Here is a 19,806-nt window from a genome sequence, read left to right as displayed (position 1 = left end):
GCAATCAAGCTCATTGGTGAGCAGCTCTTTCTGCCTGCCTGCCTAGACTTGTGGACTTCAACTCCCAGCAAAGCTGGCTGAGGAATTCTGGGAGTTGAAATCCACAAGTCTTAAAGTTGCCAAGGTTGGAGACCCCTGTTCTATTTGGTAAGTTTTTTTCCCCTTTGGGAGCTTTAAAAAAAATAGTTAATTGGAGTTTTTTTTAGTTGTTCTTTTTTTAGACCTAGACATTTAAAGTTTAGGAAGTTTTAAATTTAGCTGCTTTTATATAAAAATAAAAATAAATTAAAATAAAATAATATTTGTGCAGCTTTCTGAGATTTAGTGTGTTTCTGTAGTGTTTCACTCTAACTACACAAACACACAAAATCTCACAAAGCTGTATGTGGAATTTTGTGTGTGTAAAGTGTGAAAGTTGTTTTTTGGGGCTTTTTGTGGCTGTGTGAGGTTCCTGCTTGTTGCGGGGCCATTTTGAGTCTAGCACAGCTGCTTTTACATTGTGGGTGAGCCAGTTGTGTTGTGTTGTGTTTTGTAGGTTAAAAAAGGGCAAAGAAGTGACATTGACTTGGCCAGACCCACCCAGTCACCTTACCACCAAGCCACGCCCACTAATTAAGCCAAACCCACAGAACCGGTAGCAAAAAAATTTAGATTTCACCCCTGCTCTACGGGTTATCAGTGATCCTTAAAAATCATATTTATGAATTTGGAAACCTCCAAAAGTTGTTACAAATCATACTTCTTAAAGTGACAGGAGGATAATTGATAGTAATTGATAGTAAATAAATTCACTATAATTATTTTTCATTACCTTAAAATGTGAATATAATAAAGTCAGCTTGAGTTTTTATCCTGCCCTCACTGCTGGTGTAGCATTCAAATATAAAATGTAAAAAAAGTGAGTATCCCTGCTTTATAACTTTTCTGTAAGTAGGAAACAATACCATTCATAAATGCATCTGTTGTTATATTTTTATATTTCTTGGTAGGAAAATAATGTTGAAATTAATCCTATTTAATGTAGGTTTCGAACATTATTTGTAGCTGGTGAACGCTGTGATGTGGATACATTAGAATGGTGCAAAAAAATTTTCAAGGTACCAGTTTTGGATCATTGGTGGCAAACTGGTGAGTTGATTATACCTGTCTGAAAACAAATTCACATAAACAGTTTTACCTCTTTTCTGATTGAAGTTTGTATTTCAGATTAGTTCACATGTGGGGCAGCTTAAATAAGTTTGTATTTTTTCATTAATTTGGATTCCTTTTTATAGCTACTGTACTGTCTTCCCACTTTATTTTGATTTCTTTTACTATATTGGTACTTTTTATTGTTTTTTTAAAAAAATTTGATTTATATGCCGCCCTTCTCCGGAGACTCAGGGCGGCTTACAATGGGCTCAGCAATAGCCTTCATCCTTTTGTATATTTATACAAAGTCAGCTTATTGCCCCCACAACTGGGTCCTCAATTTACCTACCTTAGAAAGGATGGAAGGCTGAGTCAACCTTGAGCCTTGGCGAGATTCGAACCTGCAGTAATTGCAGGCAGCTGGTCTTAATAACCAGCTTAATAACAGGGTGCCTTAGACCACTGTACTACCAAGGCTCTTTGAGCTATTGTGTTTATCTAAGAATCATGAATTAACTGAATACTATTGTCTTGGGAAAACAAAAGACTGATATGCAGTTATCTATTAGAAAAAATATTTTTCTAATCTGTATGTAAAATGGGAAGGAATAGAGTAAGAAAACTCCAGCTATGTAAAAATTACATACAGTAGAAAAAAAATTTTTTTTTTTACTCTTAGATCAGTTGTAAGCAAGCAAGAGTTGCACATGAACCACACCCTCAAAACTGGTAGCAAAAGTTGGGAGAAAATAGCCACCATTTGCAATCTGATAGGTATTTGAAAAAAAAGTAGGGTTTTAAATGGGGAGAGCACTGACCTTGGAGAAAGTGTGTCTGCTGGTTACATCTCATTTATTTAACCCTACTCATCAATAGCCATTTGGATTGTTTGAGGGGTTGCAGAGAGCAAATTCATCATTCTTTGCCTTTGGTCCCAATATTGCCATGAGGTTGAACATATGGAGAATATAGAAGTGATGCAGTTTCCCTCATGCATTGAATCTTAAGTACTTCTTGAATAGCTTTGTTGTCATAGCTGTTTTCAAAGTCCACCCTGAAAGACATGGAGGCTAGACAGCCATTGTTGCAGCTGTTCTTTTGCTTCATACTGGAAAGGCCAGCTCAAATCGGAAAAAAAGCCCTGTCAATCAAACTCCAGCCATGTGTTTACTAATGATTTATCTATCTTCACTGGCTAGAGTGTTGATTTAACAGTAATGTACAGAAGCTTTATGTTGTCACGTTGACGACTGGACGATGCTAGAATAGGTTGTAACTCACCACTGAGAAATGACTATTGAGAGTCTCTTGTGAGATTGGCTTCATGGAGATGTTGCTGTCACAAATAAACAAGCTGGATGAAACTGAGTAGCAGCTGAAGTGCCAGTTATGTCTCGAATGGACTGGGTGGAGTCCCTCTGCTCTATCCAGTTATTCTCAGCTTATAAAATAAGTTTGGAAGTGGTTCAAAACTGCTGCTCAGGGCAGAGATACCTGGACCATCCCAGACTCATGGCTGTCCAATCTTTATTTGAAAACTTCCAATGATGGACCACCTATGATTCCAAGAAACAGGCTGTGGTACTGATTAATAGCTGCCATGATCAAGAAATTCATCCTGGTTTTAAGTTTAAATCTTTCTAAAGCTTTCACCCCTTGGTTCTTGTCCTGGTCCTCAGGCACTATAGAGAATAAATCCACATCCTCTTAAATAGATGAGCCATAACAACTGTCTCTAGAGCCATCTAAAATACCAAATGATCCCAATAAATAGGTATTATATTCTCTATATTTCTTCAATATATTAAAGTTCTTCCTTCCCTTCAGTTAAGTCAAAGCTTTCTTACTGCTATACCCATTATTATTGGTCACTGTAACTAATTTTATAGCATTCCTCAATGTACTATTAGCAGACAGAGGACAGTTCAAATGCTATTTATTAAAGCTGAAGTATCTGAAGGAGCTGCAGCTGACATTGAGATGTGAACAAGAATGTATAACAAATGGCAGAACTGGGGATTTTTTCCCATAGAGCCTAGGACAGTGTTTCCCAAACTTGGCTATTTTAAGATGCATGGACTTCAACTCCCAGAATTCCCCAGCCAGTATGCCTGGTTGAGGAATTCTGGGAGTTGAAGTCCATACATCTTCAAAGTGTCAAGTTTGGGAAACACTGGCCTAGGACATGAGAGGCAGATATGTGTGTAGTCTCACTAAGTGGAGGATTAAGTGAGATTACACTTAATTAAGTAGAGATGTTTAAGAATTGGAACTAATTAAGTAGAGATTAATTAGTATAAATTCTTAAATGTAGCAGATAGTGGGGAATAGCCAAGTCAAAGTGATGTTCAGGTTGGGAGTCAATCAATGTACAAATTGAATAAAACTGAATTAATAAAATAAAGACACATACATGCTACACTGCTATCATGTGTCATGCAGAAGAAATAAAAGGCATTTAATTTGAATCCCACTTTAAAAATAAAAGTGATGAAAAGGTTTGGCTAAATATAGAGTTAAAGGAGAAATTATGGAAATCATAGGGTTGGGTGGTTTTCATTTCTCAATTGCCCAAAGAAGATGGCATTTAATCAGCGAGAGAGGTCAGACTATTTTGAAAAAAGTACTACTAATGTCTTCATTTTTCTTCCTTTCTTCTGAAATTTTTAATAGTGATGATACAAATCTTACCTGTGAATCATCATTTACTTGAACCAGCTTTTCAAAATGCTGTCAAAATTAGAAAGATACATGTTCCTACCCCACCCCAAATTCAATACCTCTGTTGGTAGCCCAGCTTTATCCCTCTGAAAGTATCCCCACATGCATTTTCTCTCATTTCTTCTAATTTTGGAACTGCATATGTATGGCATCTCACTTTCTTCTGAAATTGTATGTGTTAAGCATGAATCCAGTGTTTCTTTTCAGGCTCCTTCCTTGCCTTGCGCAGTCCCTTGCTGATTGCAGTAAAAGAAAGACTAATCGAAGTCTTTGAGATTAGACATGGATCTAATCTCAAAGTAATTTTAAGGTGTGCTAAAGGGGAGAGAGAGAGATGATGGGGAAGTTTTTCCATCTCATTTGCATAAATGAGAGAAGCTCTGACTGCCATTAGCTTTATATGTTTCTCTGAAAATGTTACAGGTTGCTGATGTCATTTCTGTTGCCTAGCAACGGCTTTTTCCCTTGTTCTGTGACTAGGGTCTTCATTAGGTAACGTAGATATTTTTACTGATGGTTTGTGAATAGGGAACCGAGAGTTAAACTCCATGATTTTCTCTTATAGAAAGAATAATCCTTTGGTAGATTTAAGACAGCCCTGATGGATCTTTTCTTGGAGAAAGAGTACAAAAGGTTATGAAACACTAATCCCTGCTGTAGATGGTTTTTCTCATATTTAAAAATAGCAGCTGTCTGATATGTTCTCTTTTGACTGTGGTGGGCTACTGACATTAAAGCAGACACCATGCTTTTTTGGAAGCAGTTACATTATAAATGTTTAACACTGATATATGAGATTCTTTTGTGTTAATCATCTGCGTCTTGTCCGTTGAACCAGTACTTAACCAGTTGTTAAGTACCTTAAAGGTGGAGATGAGTAAGATGTTTTGATTCTATTCAAAAGTGGAAAAAATAAAGATTTTCATTAAAATGCCGTGATGTCCTGGTACACAAGAGAGTAAAAAGTACTGACAATAGTCTTCAAGTTTTTTCTGCCACTTTGCCTTAACAAGTTACATCTGTTTATCTTCTCCTTTCCAAAATACAATTGCCATTGTGATCCTTATTGCTTTCTTCTTCCTTCTGTAGGATGTGCTATGAAAGAAAAGTTTCTTTTTCAAAGTGGGAAATTAAATAAGTAAAATAACCATTTCAGCTATCTGAATTTTAAGAAGTAAATAATTCAATGACGCCACTCATTGTATGAAAAGCAAGACAAAATATCTTGATTGCCATTATTCCTATGAGTGCAGATTGTCCATCTTAATTAATAGAAATATGGTTCCAGATCCTTAAAAATTATATTCTTTAATGTTTTTCTAGATTAGCTACCATTAATAATAGAGTCTGTAATTTAGTCAACAGATATTCCTTTGGCTTGACCTTACTCTTCTACTTTTTCATATATTTCATTTAGTCCGTGGACCTGCTTGATATTAACTTCCAAGAATACAGCTGGATTTTTTGAGGGGGAAAGAGCATATGGCCCTCTGCTGGCCCTAACTCATGAAATTGCACAAATGCTCAAGTATTATGATATGTGGAGATGGGCATGTGCTTTCCTGCTAGGAATTATTTTAACACAGGGGATGAAGTTTGGATGTTTTTAATCATTGAATCTCTCTCTCTCTCTCTGCATGAGGGAGAGAGAGAGAGACTGAAATTTGTGTCCATGTGGCAAATTAAACGTGTTGCTTTTTATATATATATTATCTTTAAAAAGCATTTTCTCTGTTCAGAACATCATGTCCTTTTTACAAGAAATCTTCACGTATGCATTAGCTACAAGATGCTTAAAGAAATGTGTTAATACTTTGGCTGGTGGGTCAGTCAGGAGCCAATAGGTTCTTTAAGATTCAGTAGGTTCAAACCAGGCCAAAGAGGATTTGATTGAATAAATAGAAGAAAGTGAATATAGAAAGATGTAACAATCTACATCCCTTCAATATGCCAGGAACTCCAGGAATGGCAATGACAGATCCTTTGGAACTGACTGTCATGCAGGACCTTCCTGGGACTTTGGGTCCTTGTCAGGGTTCAAACTCTTTATGGGCTTTTGCCACCTTTCAGTAACTTTCTTAAGAGATGGGAAGTATAAACAATAAAATCTGGAGATGTCTTGGCAGCCCTTCTTGATCATAACTAGAGGAATCATTGCCAAGAATATTTTCAACAAAAAACAGATTCTTAGCCGATAGCACTTTTGGGCTGCCTGATTATGGGTTTCCTAATTACATATCTTGTCAATACCCTGAAAACCTTGCTGACTGACCTTATGAAAGCATTGTTTTTAGTTATTGTTCCCTTTTTTATTGGCAGATGTCTTCATTTAGGGATTAGATTAGGGAGCTGGTGTTGTCTTCTTTATCATAATAGTTACAGATATGGGGTAAACAAGATTAACAAGAATGGAATTGGCAAACATGTTAAATAACTTCTGAATTCATGTATGGGGGAATTTGTAACTCAAAGTTTGCCAAGTTTTATATAAAGTCATTGGCTGGCCAAAAAACCCTTTCTGAACATATCTTATATGTTCAAAGGGAAAAACTTGTCTACAACACTAACTGTTCACCAATCTTGTATGGAGCCTATGGAAGAAGCTGTCTACTAAGAAGAATGAATCATTGTACTTTTAAAAAATGATTCCGTCTGCTTATTTTTTTTGCAACTGTCTTCTGTTGTGCTTTGTTAAAGCGTGATAATGTATGAGAAATATGCAAATGAGCCAAAGTTCAAGGTTGTAAAGTGCAGATGTAATTTAATTCACTGAAAAATTAAATATATGCTTGGTTTAGCTATGGTAGCAGAGTCATAATAATAAATACCATGTTTCCCTGAAAATAAGACCCTGTTATATTTTTTTAAACCCTGAAATAAGCACTTAGCCTTATTGCCATGCGCTCAAAAGCCTAATTGGGCTTATTATCAGGGGATGTATTATTTTGGAGAAAACAGGGTACTATATAATTAGTGTGGTTGTTTTTGAATATTTGAACTTTTTTACCTTGACTACAACTGTTTTATACTATAATGCATTCAACTGCATATCTTAGTCATTCGTATTTTCATTACTGTGGCATGGCAGCTTAACTCCAGAATGTTCCATTTGTAGACTCTCAGATTATCTTCAGTGTTCATGTTTCAAAATTGCCCCCCAAATTCTGGGAAGATGTTGAGCATCCCTGCTTTGTAGCTCATGTGCTGAAGGATGTTCTAAATCTGGATTTATCTCCTCAGATGTAATCCGATAGAATGATTTTCATTATGTTTTATTTTCCTCTTTTTTTCTGAAGCTGAGGACTAACCTGGATCTGTTTGCTTCTGATTAGATTTTATCTATTTATAAACTTAATTTATGGCTTGTTTTGTGTTTGTTTGCCCTACTCCTAGACAGCTGGCTTAAAAAGATTTGCTGCATAAAGAAATATCAACTTAAATGTGCTCTTTTCTATACTTCTGGTGTTTGCTTTGGTAACAAGGCCAGTGAATAATTGTGAAAAAAAAACCCCATCAGTCACTGCCACTAACATGGGCTGATTGTAAAAGACAGGCACATTTTGACAGCTGGAGTTGTGAGTTTAGCTATGCAGTAAAATTTTAAAGTTTGCTTTAGAGAGGTCCAGGTCTACTTTATTTGGTGGTCTTAATGCTGCTGTTATTAGTGTAGGTAGAACAGAGCTCTTGAAATATTTAGAGAGTCCTTGTCCTACTTTTCTAGCAATAGCAATACCAGGATTGCTGGAGGAAGCACTAAGAATGCTCGAGTGATAATTTTCTCTTGTTATGTTGGTGCTTCTTTTCCTTTGGGTATTATTTCAGTCCAGTAGGAGAAAGCAGAAAGGCCATGAAGAAAAGTTAGCTATGGTGTTAATAGGTTTGCCTGCTGCAATCAAAAGCAACTGGTAGAGCAGGGCACATTCCATGCAGTGACATCACACATCATGGAAATAGCAAGGTTTGTTTTAGGAGGAGATGAAAAACATTACTTTTCTACCAGATTAGAAAAACTTGCCAGATGGCCTTGGCAATACGCATGGGTCATGCTGACATATCTTTTAAGAATAGTAAAAGTTATGAAATTGTGTTAGTGTGCCTCTGTTCTTGTCTTCTGGAGATTAAAGAAAAAAAGGTAAAGGAGTCCCTGTGGATTTTACTCTGTTAGTTGTTGCCAACTATAGGGGGCAGTGCTCATTCTGTTTAAAGGCCAGCGATGTCTGAAGACATTTCCGCAGTCATGAGGCCAGCATGACATCATGGAGTACTGTTATCTTCCCACCAAGTGGTACCTGTTTATCTACTCGCATTTGCATGCTTTTGAACAGCTAGGTACGCAGGAGCTGGGGTGACAATGGGAGTCCACTTGGTCGCATTGTGCTCAGGTGTAGAACCTGGTCTGCCTGCTTTCCAGCCGACAAGCCCAAGGTTTTAACCCCTGAGCCATTGCACCACCCCTGTCTTCTGGAGGTACAAGTTTCATTTTTATTGAAGTAGAATCAGCCTTATTTGAAGCAGTATCTTAAAAACTGCTTTCACCTGCATTATTTCTGCCGGGATATAACTGGTAGCACATATGAACTGAGTTTATTTATGTGATTTTTATCCTGCCTTTATTATTTTTATAGATAACTCAAGGGGTGAATATACATGATATTCTTTCCTTCTCCTATTTTCTCCAAAACAGCCCAGTGAAGTGAGTTGTGTTAAGAAAGAGAGAGACTGGCCCAAAGTCACCCAGCTGGATTTTCATGATCATTTTTGTTATTGGATCCATCATTCAAAGCATTTAGATAGCATTTTCTGAGAGCATTTTCCAAAAAAAACGGGCTGAAAAAAGCCTCGCAGGAGCCAAAATAGCCTCGAAAATGGCCTGAAAAAACCCTTGAAAATGGACCAACCCCCCCCCCAAAATGGCCTGAAAAAAGGCCTGAAAACGGGGCATGAAGAGGACAAAAAACAGCTGGTGGATGGGCATGCTTTCTGTACCAATTCTAACATTAGCAGAAGTGCCATATAAGGGACTGGACAGAATGTTCTTCAGTTCATTTTTTTCTCAGATACACTCAGTTAAGTAGGTTATGTTGAGCTATAATAACTGGCTCCACATCACCTAATGAGCTCAATGCTCTATTAAGGACATCTACCGAAGTTTGTTTAGTGCCAGTTCAAGAGTGCTTATTAAGTTTTCTTAGGTCAGTGCTTCCCAAACCTAATGGGAAGCACTTAAAACCTAAAGAAAATTACCCAAGATTGGGAAAAGTGGTTTTTCTTTGGGTAAATGACAGATGAATCCATTACCCAATCATAAAAGGGACATTTAAAGAAGGATTTTCAGATAAGCAGTAAAAAGTAAAAAGGACTTATTGGTATAAGCAGTTTTGGGGAAATGAAGGGAAATGTTTATGAAGCACTGTCTTAGGCTATTTAAATTCTAAAAAAAGAAAGTTTTTTTAATGTGAACCTCAAAGTCAATTAATTTACACATGAAAATAACTTTTAATTATAACATTACAAAAAATATTTAAAAACATTTTTTCTTAATTACAGAAACAGGCTCTCCAATAACAGCATCTTGCATTGGCTTAGGAAACTCTCTAACTCCTCCTCCAGGACAGACAGGAAAGTTGGTACCAGGATACAATGGTAAACTTGCAAAGTAGATGTTGTTAAAATTGTGTGTGTGTGTGTGTGTGAGAGAGAGAGGGGGGGGATTATAACAATTATAACAATTACATTCCTGACAAAAAGTAACAGGCAAACGATCTTTAAAGCTTAAAAATTGCTCTTTTGACAATTTAGAACCAACTTAACTTTGATCTTTTTTTAAACTACTTCAAAATTCCTGTTATCTCCAGGATGAAAGAAACCCTGCGAAATATATCTTTATGCGATATATTTATGAAATTGTACCATGGATCAATTGCTTTTTAAAGCTACAATAACTGTTTTCACTCTGACATCAAGGCACAACATAGTATAATGTGGCCTGTTATTGCTTCATCTTTTGCTTGGATTCTTTAGAGCAGAGTGTCTAATTCTGGCAACTTTTAAGACTTGTGGACTTCAACTCCCAGAGTTCTCCTGCCAGCCATCTTGAAGTCCACGAGTCTTAAAGTTTTGCCAAATTTGGACACCTCTGCTTTAGAGTATCCCAACCCATATAGGTTTTCACATGGGGCTTTCTTTCAGCACAAATGCCCAGGAGAATCGCTTACATAATGAATTGTATGGGGCAGAATGAATAATAAGTCAAAAATTAACTTATATGAAAACTGCCTCACAGAGATTAAATTCCTTGTGGGCTAGGAAACATATCTATCTCTGTCATAGCAATTTAGGCGAGAGCTGCTGATATTTCTTGAAGATCTATTTGGGAGAATGAATTTTGTAGGTTATAATGAAATCATGGCAATTGCCCTGCATTCCATGGGTCTTCCTGACATGTTCTGAACAAGATACTTTATATTGTTGCATTTTTTATATGTATATTACAGTATCTGCACTAACATGAAAGAAATCTTAAATCGAGGAGCTTTTGAGCTTGGTATTTGCATATTCACAATGTATCAATTTGGTAACCTCCATAAATATGTTTCACGATTCAGAAAATCTCTAGATAGAGTTCAACTTTATCAGGAAGGCTTTTATGAACTAGACATAAAAAGGCAATAGCTGTTTCTAATTTGAATGACAATTGAAAGAATAGAACAGGTGCAATCAAAATTAAAGGAGTAACAGTTTTCATAATGTGATTTAACTTTGAACAGCAAGGGATATTTTCTCTTAAAATATAATTAAAGCTAAAATTGTAAAATGAAATTATGAAATGTAGTGCAAGCTATTTTAATTATTTTATTAAAAATAATATTTTTTTATATAAAGGACGCATGGAAGGAAATGCTTTAAAATTTTTATATTCTCTTTTCTAATTTTGATAAGATGCATGGTGATGATGAAGCAAAGGAAAATTCAGATAATTATGACAAATGACTCATGTTTATTAACCTAGGAATAGATATTGGCTTGTCCATTTCTACTTCATCTTTCATTATTCTCAAGACTGTAAAATTTGAAAACAACGAGAATTTTCATTCCAGTTAACTTTCTGAAGTTGGTTAATGTTGAAATACTTGTATTTTAATTAAAATTGAAACTATTGTCTTTGTTTTTATGACTTGTGATGCTTTTTTGTTTTAGTTGTGATTCTGGATGACAACAAGCAACCTGTAAAAGTGAAGACTCTAGGAAACATAGTGGTGAAGTAAGCAATTCATGACTTCCTAAAAATTTACAACTGAGCAAAGTAAATAGAGATGGAGGGAAAGAGAATATATTCAAAATGGACAATTGAAGAATAATTTATATTGTTGTTATGGGAGATCCAGGTCTGTTGATAGGATATTGTAATTTTGATCTGCTACAATGTCTGTTTGCCAAGAAAATATTTGAAAGATAATCTCCATTTATGGAAAAAACCTTAATTGAAATAAATTAGGTTCATATACTGAAAGATAGAACTGTAGTCTGAAAAATATTAATTGCTACAGGTAAAAGTAGCTTCTGATCATAACATCTAGGTTATCATGTTGATTTAAAGATGGACACATGTAGCTAGCACAAAAAATGTTTTGTTGAATTACTTCTAAATATTGTAGGCCAGAATACCTTCCTGTTTATTTATGACAATGCATCAAGTACAGTCTATAGGACTTACTGCTTTCTCTGTGCATTATATATGATGTTGTCCAATAATCAAACCAGCTCATTTGTTAAATGCCTTAGAAAAGTTAACAATGAAGAGCCATAAATATTTGGTGAATAATCTCAAAATAGAATAAGAGACATCATTATGATGGAAACTTCACTGAGAAATCTGGATTTTCATATGACTTTTAGCAGATGTTGTATGCCAATCTATATATATAAAAGTGAAAACCACTCACGCCGTAATCACGAAATCTCCAGAACCGTAGAGCCTACAAACTTGAAATTTGCCACGTATGTTCCTCTTGGCTTCTAGGTGCTCACTAAGAAAGGATTTTTCAAAATGACCATCAGAGCTTTGGTATTTCCTATATTATTATTAACACGGTCTGATGCTAAGGACTTCTACTTCCCCTCCCCACCTGAAAAAAAATCTGTTCCAAATGCAAAACACAAGCAGAGGAGAGGAGTTTCACTTTCAGTTTTACTTTCACAGCAGGAAGCAGCTTTAATACAGAACACTTGAGCTAAGCCACGGCCAGGCTCCTTCCTGTCTCCTTCTAGCTCACACAGCAAATACTGTTTCACTTTCCAGACAGCCCTCTGATGCTAAGGAATTCTACTCCCCCTCCCCACCTGAAAATAAATCTGTTCCATGCTCTGATGCTAAGGAGTTCTATTCCCCCTCCCCACCTGAAAAGAAATATGTTCCAAATGCAAAACACAAACAGAGGAGAGGAGTTTCATTTTCAGTTTTACTTTCACAGCAGCAACCAGGGGATAGGATAGGGGAGGCTTCTGTGGAGCAAGCCTGAGGGAGAGAAGGGGATAGGATACGGGAGCCTTCTGTGGGGCAAGCCTGAGAAGGGGATAGGATAGGAGATGTTTCTGTTGGGCAAGCTGAGGGAAAGAAGGGGATAGGATAGGATAGGGTTCTGTGGGGCAAGGCTGAGGGAGAGAAGGGGAGAGGAGAGGCCAATCGTAACTACTCATTTTCAAGCTGTAAGTGTCGATTTATCAAGCCTGATCACATAGTTTTGTAGTGAAGCACAGGTATTCAGCTAGTTCCAGATACTGTAAAATCCCATCACAAATTCTTACATTTTCCATTTATTATTGCCTAAGCATATCTGTTGCAAGTCACCATTATGGTGACTTGCAACACCTGTTATGCTGTTCTATATATATTGTCTAGACACCTGTTGTTCTATATATATTGTCTAGACAAGCATAGAGATAGAAGCAAAGAAGAAAATAATACCTAGAATAAGAATCCATGGCCCAAGATATAGAGGTTGATTTACTTGCATAACACTTCACAATGTGCAGCATTACTCTCAGATGTTTACATTATGAATCATTTTCTGTTGCTATTTTGTGTTATCTCTTAGTCACTCTATAAGAGATAATTTTTTGTGTGAAATGACTAAAGATAAATTATCTTAAGGATAAGACTGTTATGATTAGAGGACCAGAGGTGGAAGTTCCTATGCTCAAAGTTGAGGAAAAAGTAACTATTCTAGCCCTGTATTTAGAAGCATTTTGAGTTTAGAAGAACATACTGTATTCAACTATTTTTGAGTTTTCTGTATTAATGTATTATGCAGTTATATAACCGCCCCACTCCCTTTTAAAATATACAACAGGTTGCCTTTGCCACCAGGAGTCTTTTTAGGTCTTTGGAAAAATGAAGAGCTTTATAAAGAATTATATTTCCAAAAATTTCCGGTAAGAAGTGATTAAATATATAAAAGTATACATTATTTAAAATGATATGAAATTCTCTATATTTTTCCTTTAATTTTGAACAGTGGCTATCCTCACATCCCTTATACTTCTTGTAAGAACATTTTTCATTTGGCTTTTGAATCCTAAAAGTTTTTCTTAGCATATGGAAATGTTTAATTTTCAATCTTTAAACTTGCTGACTGGTTTAATTTTAGTTAAAATATATCATCTTATATTAAAATATTTTACATGCTAAAAAAATCCTCTGAACTGACACACGCATGCACACACATACACACATATGTGGCATATTTAGTACAGCAAAAGGTTCAGTTATCCCAAATGTGCATTTTTCTTCCTCTTCCAAAAGTTTTTATTCAATAGGATCACATATAAGGTGAACAGCACCCATGGTAAATGCTTTTTCTGTGTGTTCCATATTGAGTTTATGTGGAAACTACTTTAATGATGTGTCAACCTGTCAACCTCCATGAACAGAACCATAAATTCTAGATTGGAACTTAGAACAAATGCCAGGGATCAAATGAGATACTTCTTTGGTAATGCATTGATTTAGGAGCAAAAATGTAATATTGTTGTATTTAATATTCTGAAGCATTTTTCATTTATCTACTTTCCTTCCTAGGGATATTATGATACTATGGATGCAGGTTATATGGATGAAGAAGGCTATCTATATGTCATGTCTCGTGTGGATGATGTGATAAATGTTGCAGGCCATAGAATTTCAGCAGGTGCAATTGAAGAGGTAAGGATAAAACAACCAGGAAAAATGGTACCTCAGTTTCAAACGCAGAGAAAGAGTGGAGGGGCTCTGTCTCAAAATTAAGGGGCAAAGATTTTCCTGGTGAGCCTCTTCTTTAGCAAAGTTTTCTCCATGAAGACTTAATGAATGAGTGGAGCAACAGGAGTAGTGCTCTTATCATTAACTAGGCTGCTCCTCTTACATACTCACTGAAAACCATTATACTGTATTAATGTCTGACAATATTCTAGAGTAGACTACTGCTTTATTCGAGACACTGAAGAAAAAATAAATGATGGCTTCCTGACAGCATTGATTGTAATGCAGGAAAAAGAAATAATTGTTTTTAAGACAGGGTAGAGAGGATGCATTGTTTAGCCTGGTAAGGGTATAGTGAAGCGTATCACTAAATTGTCATTCAGTATTCTAAGAAGGCATGATTTGATTTGAATTCAAGACAAATCAAGAAAAGAAAGCATGATTTGATGCAAAAACATCATCCATGGAACGAGGAAGCATTAAAATTCCTGCAGCACTCCACTTAGAGGCAGGCAGTAATGGATGAGAATAGCAAATCTAACCTCTGTGAAGGATATGAATCTGCCAAGGTTTATTGGATCTCATTGTAAATATTTGTTTGAAGTATTTCTCCACATCTTTTTAAAAATGAAGCAGTAAACATGAGGAAAGGCCTATATCATTGACTAGAGCCTATAGAGACTCAGTGAATTAATTTAGAAATCGTTCAAGTTCAAATTAAAAATATTTTAAAAAACATTTAAGGTTTAAAACTATTTTAAAATGAACTCATGCCAGATGTGATAGCCCCCCAAAACTCAGTGCCTTGACCTTTTGGATCAGGTAGTTTTGTCACCTCTGATCACTTGGCTTTCTAAGGTGCCAGAAAGAATGCCAAAACTGGTTGGCAAGTTTGCTTGTCCTGGAAAATATCTCCTCAGCATTGTGGGTAAGTTGGACAGGGCATATAAGCAAGGTTTGGCATTTCCTGAGCAGGACCTGGTTGCACCTTTCATTGCAAGTTGTATGGGCAGGACAAGGCATAGAAGTCTTATCGTTCCATTAACACAAGAAAGAACTAAATGAAAGTTTAGCACATTAAAAAAGCTGAGAATTGGGCAGATCAAAGCAACTCAAACTAAGGTTTTGCCACCCAAAGGAGCTCTTATCAGAGAATTTAACCAAATGAGAAAACAGATTGGTTATATAACTTAGTCCCTTGCATTCTCTTTCTGTAGAACTGATAATGCATCATATATTTTCTATAGCAGCTCCAGAGGCAGTAGATCATATATAGAGTTTATGAAATGTTTTACAGATAGTCCTCAACTTACAACCATTCATTCAGCATAGCATTTGAACTTTAACAATACTGAAAAAAATGATTTATGATCAGTTTTCACACAACTGTTGCAACATTCCCATGGCCACATGATTTAAAATTTGGGCACTTGGAAACTGGGATGCATTTATGACAGTTACCTGTCCTAGGGTCATGTGAGCACCATTTGTAACCTTAATTCACTTAATGACCACATGATTCACTTAACAACTATGCAAAATATTTCCTAAAATGGGGCAAAACTCACAACAGCTGCCTTGCTTAGCAACTGAAATTTTGGGCACAATTGTGGTCGTAAGTCAGGATTACATGTACAAGGCTAAACAGTGCTTTCATCCATGCATTTTGATTGAATGGATTACAGCAGGTCTCAGATTTAATTTGTGAATATGATTTGTTAGAGTGATTTGATCAAAGCTTCAAACTGAAATATCCTTGTGAGGTTTGGAGTATGATCTAACTCAAAGCCATGCACCTATTTCACTGAAATTAGACAAGCTTCTTCCCCACACAAATGCTTGGAAATTTATTCCTTGCTGTTTAACGAAAAGTTATATGTTATAACTATTATTTTTTTTTCCCATGCTAATCTTAAATTTAGGAGTTTTAATCATCTATTTTAGTGTTGAGGTCCAAGTGGAAATGAGCAGTCTACTCATATGTTGTGACTCCTGCACACTCCTTTTTCTACACATCGGAGCCAACCACCACATAAATTACCTTACCACAAATTCATTTATAATCACATACGATTTAGCACATATTAACTCCTAATCTCAGTCAAGCATAGCTGGGAAGCAGAGAGTTTTTCAGGCTACAGATTAAAAAGTTCCCATTAATGTTTGAAAGAGCCACCATATAATATGCAAATTAGTTTCTATTGCTACAGATTAATGAATGGACCATGACATCTAGATGTTCACATTCTCCAAGTTGGACCTTGAATATTTGTTCTGTTTTAAATGAATTCCTGAGCAAATTTCTCCTCAGAATACTTCCATTGGTAAAAAGAACATTCATTTATGGCCTAATTCTAAGCTACTTCCCCCATGTTCCTGAGAGATCTCAAAACTGCATAGAATAGTTTTTTAGGGGTTTGTATGCAAAGGAGATGACAAAGATGGTCAGTTGCATCTGGCCAAAGGGAATGCTTGCTGGTCACAAACCGCCTATTAATGGAGAGCGCCATCTTATTCTCCATAGGCTGCTGTTGCTGGACATACTTTGTCAGATAAGTAATGGACATGCAATCTTATATTTGTCTAATATAGTATTTTTATTCTGTCCCCTCTTCAGGCTGTTCTCTCCCATATGGCTGTGGCAGATTGTGCAGTTGTTGGCCAAGAGGATCGACTAAAGGGCCATGTTCCCTTAGCATTGTGTGTCCTGAGAAATGGTGAGAACTGTTCATTTACAAAGCTAAATCTATCTTTGGAGTTTTGAAGTGAATGATTGGTTTGAGATTGTTGTCTTGATTTGGCTGTGATAGCCAGTGATAAACAAAATTGTACCCATACAAAGCAATAAAGCCACTTATGACACTTGTGCTATTATGTGCTATTAGGGATTGATACTGAAGAGGAACAACTTTTAGAAGAAATTGTTGCACGAGTTAGAGAAGATATCGGTCCTGTAGCAGCATTTCGGAAAGTAGTATTTGTGAAACAAATACCAAAAACCCGTTCTGGCAAGATACCACGATCAGCTCTTGCTTCTCTTGTGAATGGGAAACCATACAAGGTAAGTGCCAGTAATAGAGTATATAATAAGACACTAGACAACCTGTGACTCGACATGTCATTGTTTCAGAGATATTTCCTAACCCAAATAGAGAAACAGAATGACCATGGATGGGCAAAAATTCAGTGAGAGAAGGAGCAACTTATTTATTTATCATGTCCCTCACAGAGACTCTGGGCAGTGTACAATTAGATATTAAAAGCATAAAAAACAGCATGTAAAAATTTTATAGAGGCAAGGAATGTTAACAATTGATTTAAAAAGAGGAGAAGGGCTTTCAGGACACCAACCAGCCCCATGGCTGCATGTTCAACTGTGCACCCCAAGCCATGTTTTTATGCCTTTACAGAAAGGCAAGAGTAGGGGCCCACTTCATCCCCAGGCAGAGTCATACATAGGACGGGGACAGTGACAAAGAAGGCTCTCTTCCTGGACCCCACCAGTTGGAATTCTTCAACTGATGGAATCTGCAACATACCTTCCCTGTGGGACTGACTGATGGGATAAAGTTCCATAGTTAACCTGACCCCTTGCCATGTAGGGCTTTAAAGTTTATAATCAACACCTTGAACTGGGCCTGGAAGCAGATAGGCACCCAGTGCAGCTTGCTCAGCAGAAATGTTACTGCACCATTCTTTGGATGCCCAGAATTGCCTGCATGCCTGCATTTTATACTAGCTGAAGCTTCTGGATACTTTTCAAGGGTAGTCCTACATAGAGCGCATTGCAATACTCCAAATGATTGACTGAGCAGAGTTCCCTATCCAGAAAAAGGCATAACTGGCACACAACACAAATTTGCGCAAAGGCTGTCCTAGCCACACAATTGTCACTGCTCTTTGAGCAGGAGCCGTGAATCTTGGAAGACCTCCAGACTACACATCAGGTCTATCTGGGGTAGTGCAACCCCATCCAAGTCCAAAGATGCAAAACTGGATGCAGAGGAGCTCCCTTCCCACGGTCACTGTATCTTACTAGGGGTTCAGTTGAAGACTGTTGTCCCGTTATCTAGGTCCCTGCAGCCTCTAGGCACTGTGAAAGGACACCCACAGCATCACCCACTTTACCCAGGATGGAGCTGTATAAATGGAAATCATCAGCATACTGGTGATACTTCATCTCATAGTGATAGATGATCCTGCCCAGCAATTTCATATAGATTTTAAAAAGGATGGAGAAAGCAGCAAGCCCTGTGGCACGCTGCAAAGCAGGTTGCTAGAGTTGGACCTGTCACTCCCTATCAACATATAAGAAAGAGGGAGGGAGCCAGGGGTTCAAGTCAGAAATGGTATGTGGGGATGCATGAGAGATGCCTTAAGGGTTGAGAAGGCTGTGTGGGCATGTGCAAAAAATGCCATCTGGGTCAGGGAAGGCATTGCAGGTCAGTGGTATAAGATGGAAAAGGTGCCTGGGAGTCATGTGAGAGGTGCTGTGTGGGTTGGTTTGGGCATGTGGTAGGGCAGCACGGGGCAAGAATAATGCATGAGAGTTGCAGGGATGTGTGAGAAATACTGTGCCAGTGGGACACAGCATTGTGAGGTTGGGAAGGGTGCCTGGAGGTACAAAAGAGCTGCCACACAGGTCAGGAAAGGTGTGTGAGGTGGCAGTGTCTATTGGGAAGGGGACATGGGAGTGCACAGGAGGCACTGCATGTTATCAAGGAAGGTGCCCGGGAAGGTTCAGAAAAGTCTATGCAGGTGTGCAAGAGGAGCTGCATGGAGTAGGAAGATTGCATGGGGATTCCTTCCTCCCTGTTCCTTTCTCCTAGCAACAGCCAGGTAAGTGGCTCCTGCTGGATGTGGGAAGGAACAAGGGGTTGAAAGACTGGGAAACTGTTACAGAACATTGTAAACGAAGATCATGTGACTGTAGCAGCAGTCTGGTATTGCAACAGCAGCCAGTATAACAGAAGCTGCATAACTTCCCCAAATTTCATTCCCTTAGAAGTCATGGGTCCTTATTTTGGACACATTCTGTAACTTGGCTCATCTGAAGTATCTTTAATTGTTGCCCTATGATGCATTGTATTTTAATGGGCAAATACTGACTAATATATGATTTACACAAAATGAAAACATTAATTTTAATTTGCCATATTAAGAGTCTTGAGTTTTTTTTTCCAGATAACCCCAACTATTGAGGATCCTGCTGCATTTAAACATGTAGAAGAAGTGTTAAAAGAATTAAAATAAGATTTAACAGCCACTAAAATGTAAGGAAGACCTGCATTTGTTGAGTTTTGCCCCATTTATGATCTTTCTTGCCACAGTTGTTAAGTGAACCATTGCAGTTATTAAGATTGTTGTTATGTGAATCTGGCTTCCCCATTGACTTTGCTTGTCAGGTTGCAAAAGCTGATCACATGACCCCTGGACACTGCAAATGTCACAAATATGAACCAGCTAATAAGCATCCGGATTTTGATCATGTGACCATGAGGATGCTGCAATGATCGTAACTGAAACATGGTCATAAGTCACTATTTTCAGTGCCATTGCAACTTCAAATGGTCACTAAATGAACTGTTGTTAAGTCGAGGACTACCTATATTCCTACCTCCCACTGTCCTTTTCCATGGTAACTTTCTCATTCGGTTCTAATTTAATCAGCAACTCGGTAACTTGGCAGAGAAATTGGGGCACATAAAATGCCAGGA

The 19,806-nt window shown here is 37.3% G+C and overlaps 1 protein-coding gene across 2 annotated transcripts in view; it reads left to right on the top strand.

Annotated features, from left to right (window-relative positions):
- ACSS3 (acyl-CoA synthetase short chain family member 3) overlaps positions 1 to 19,361 on the top strand; it is a 51,354-nt gene extending 31,993 nt beyond the window's left edge. For both annotated transcript variants that reach the window (XM_034403613.3, XM_060694647.2), the window contains 8 exons: positions 1,025 to 1,128; positions 9,400 to 9,495; positions 11,050 to 11,113; positions 13,203 to 13,284; positions 13,931 to 14,053; positions 16,707 to 16,806; positions 16,975 to 17,150; positions 19,274 to 19,361. In XM_034403613.3, the coding sequence (XP_034259504.2) occupies positions 1,025 to 1,128; positions 9,400 to 9,495; positions 11,050 to 11,113; positions 13,203 to 13,284; positions 13,931 to 14,053; positions 16,707 to 16,806; positions 16,975 to 17,150; positions 19,274 to 19,342 (814 nt within the window). In that variant the 3' untranslated portion in view covers positions 19,343 to 19,361. The remainder of the gene's footprint in view (positions 1 to 1,024; positions 1,129 to 9,399; positions 9,496 to 11,049; positions 11,114 to 13,202; positions 13,285 to 13,930; positions 14,054 to 16,706; positions 16,807 to 16,974; positions 17,151 to 19,273) is intronic.
- Positions 19,362 to 19,806: the final 445 nt, after the last annotated feature.

Source organism: Pantherophis guttatus, chromosome 7, assembly GCF_059756535.1.
Source record: "Pantherophis guttatus breed Tessera chromosome 7, ASM5975653v1, whole genome shotgun sequence".
Taxonomy (NCBI): domain Eukaryota; kingdom Metazoa; phylum Chordata; class Lepidosauria; order Squamata; family Colubridae; genus Pantherophis; species Pantherophis guttatus.
This window is presented reverse-complemented; position numbering and strand designations above follow the sequence as displayed.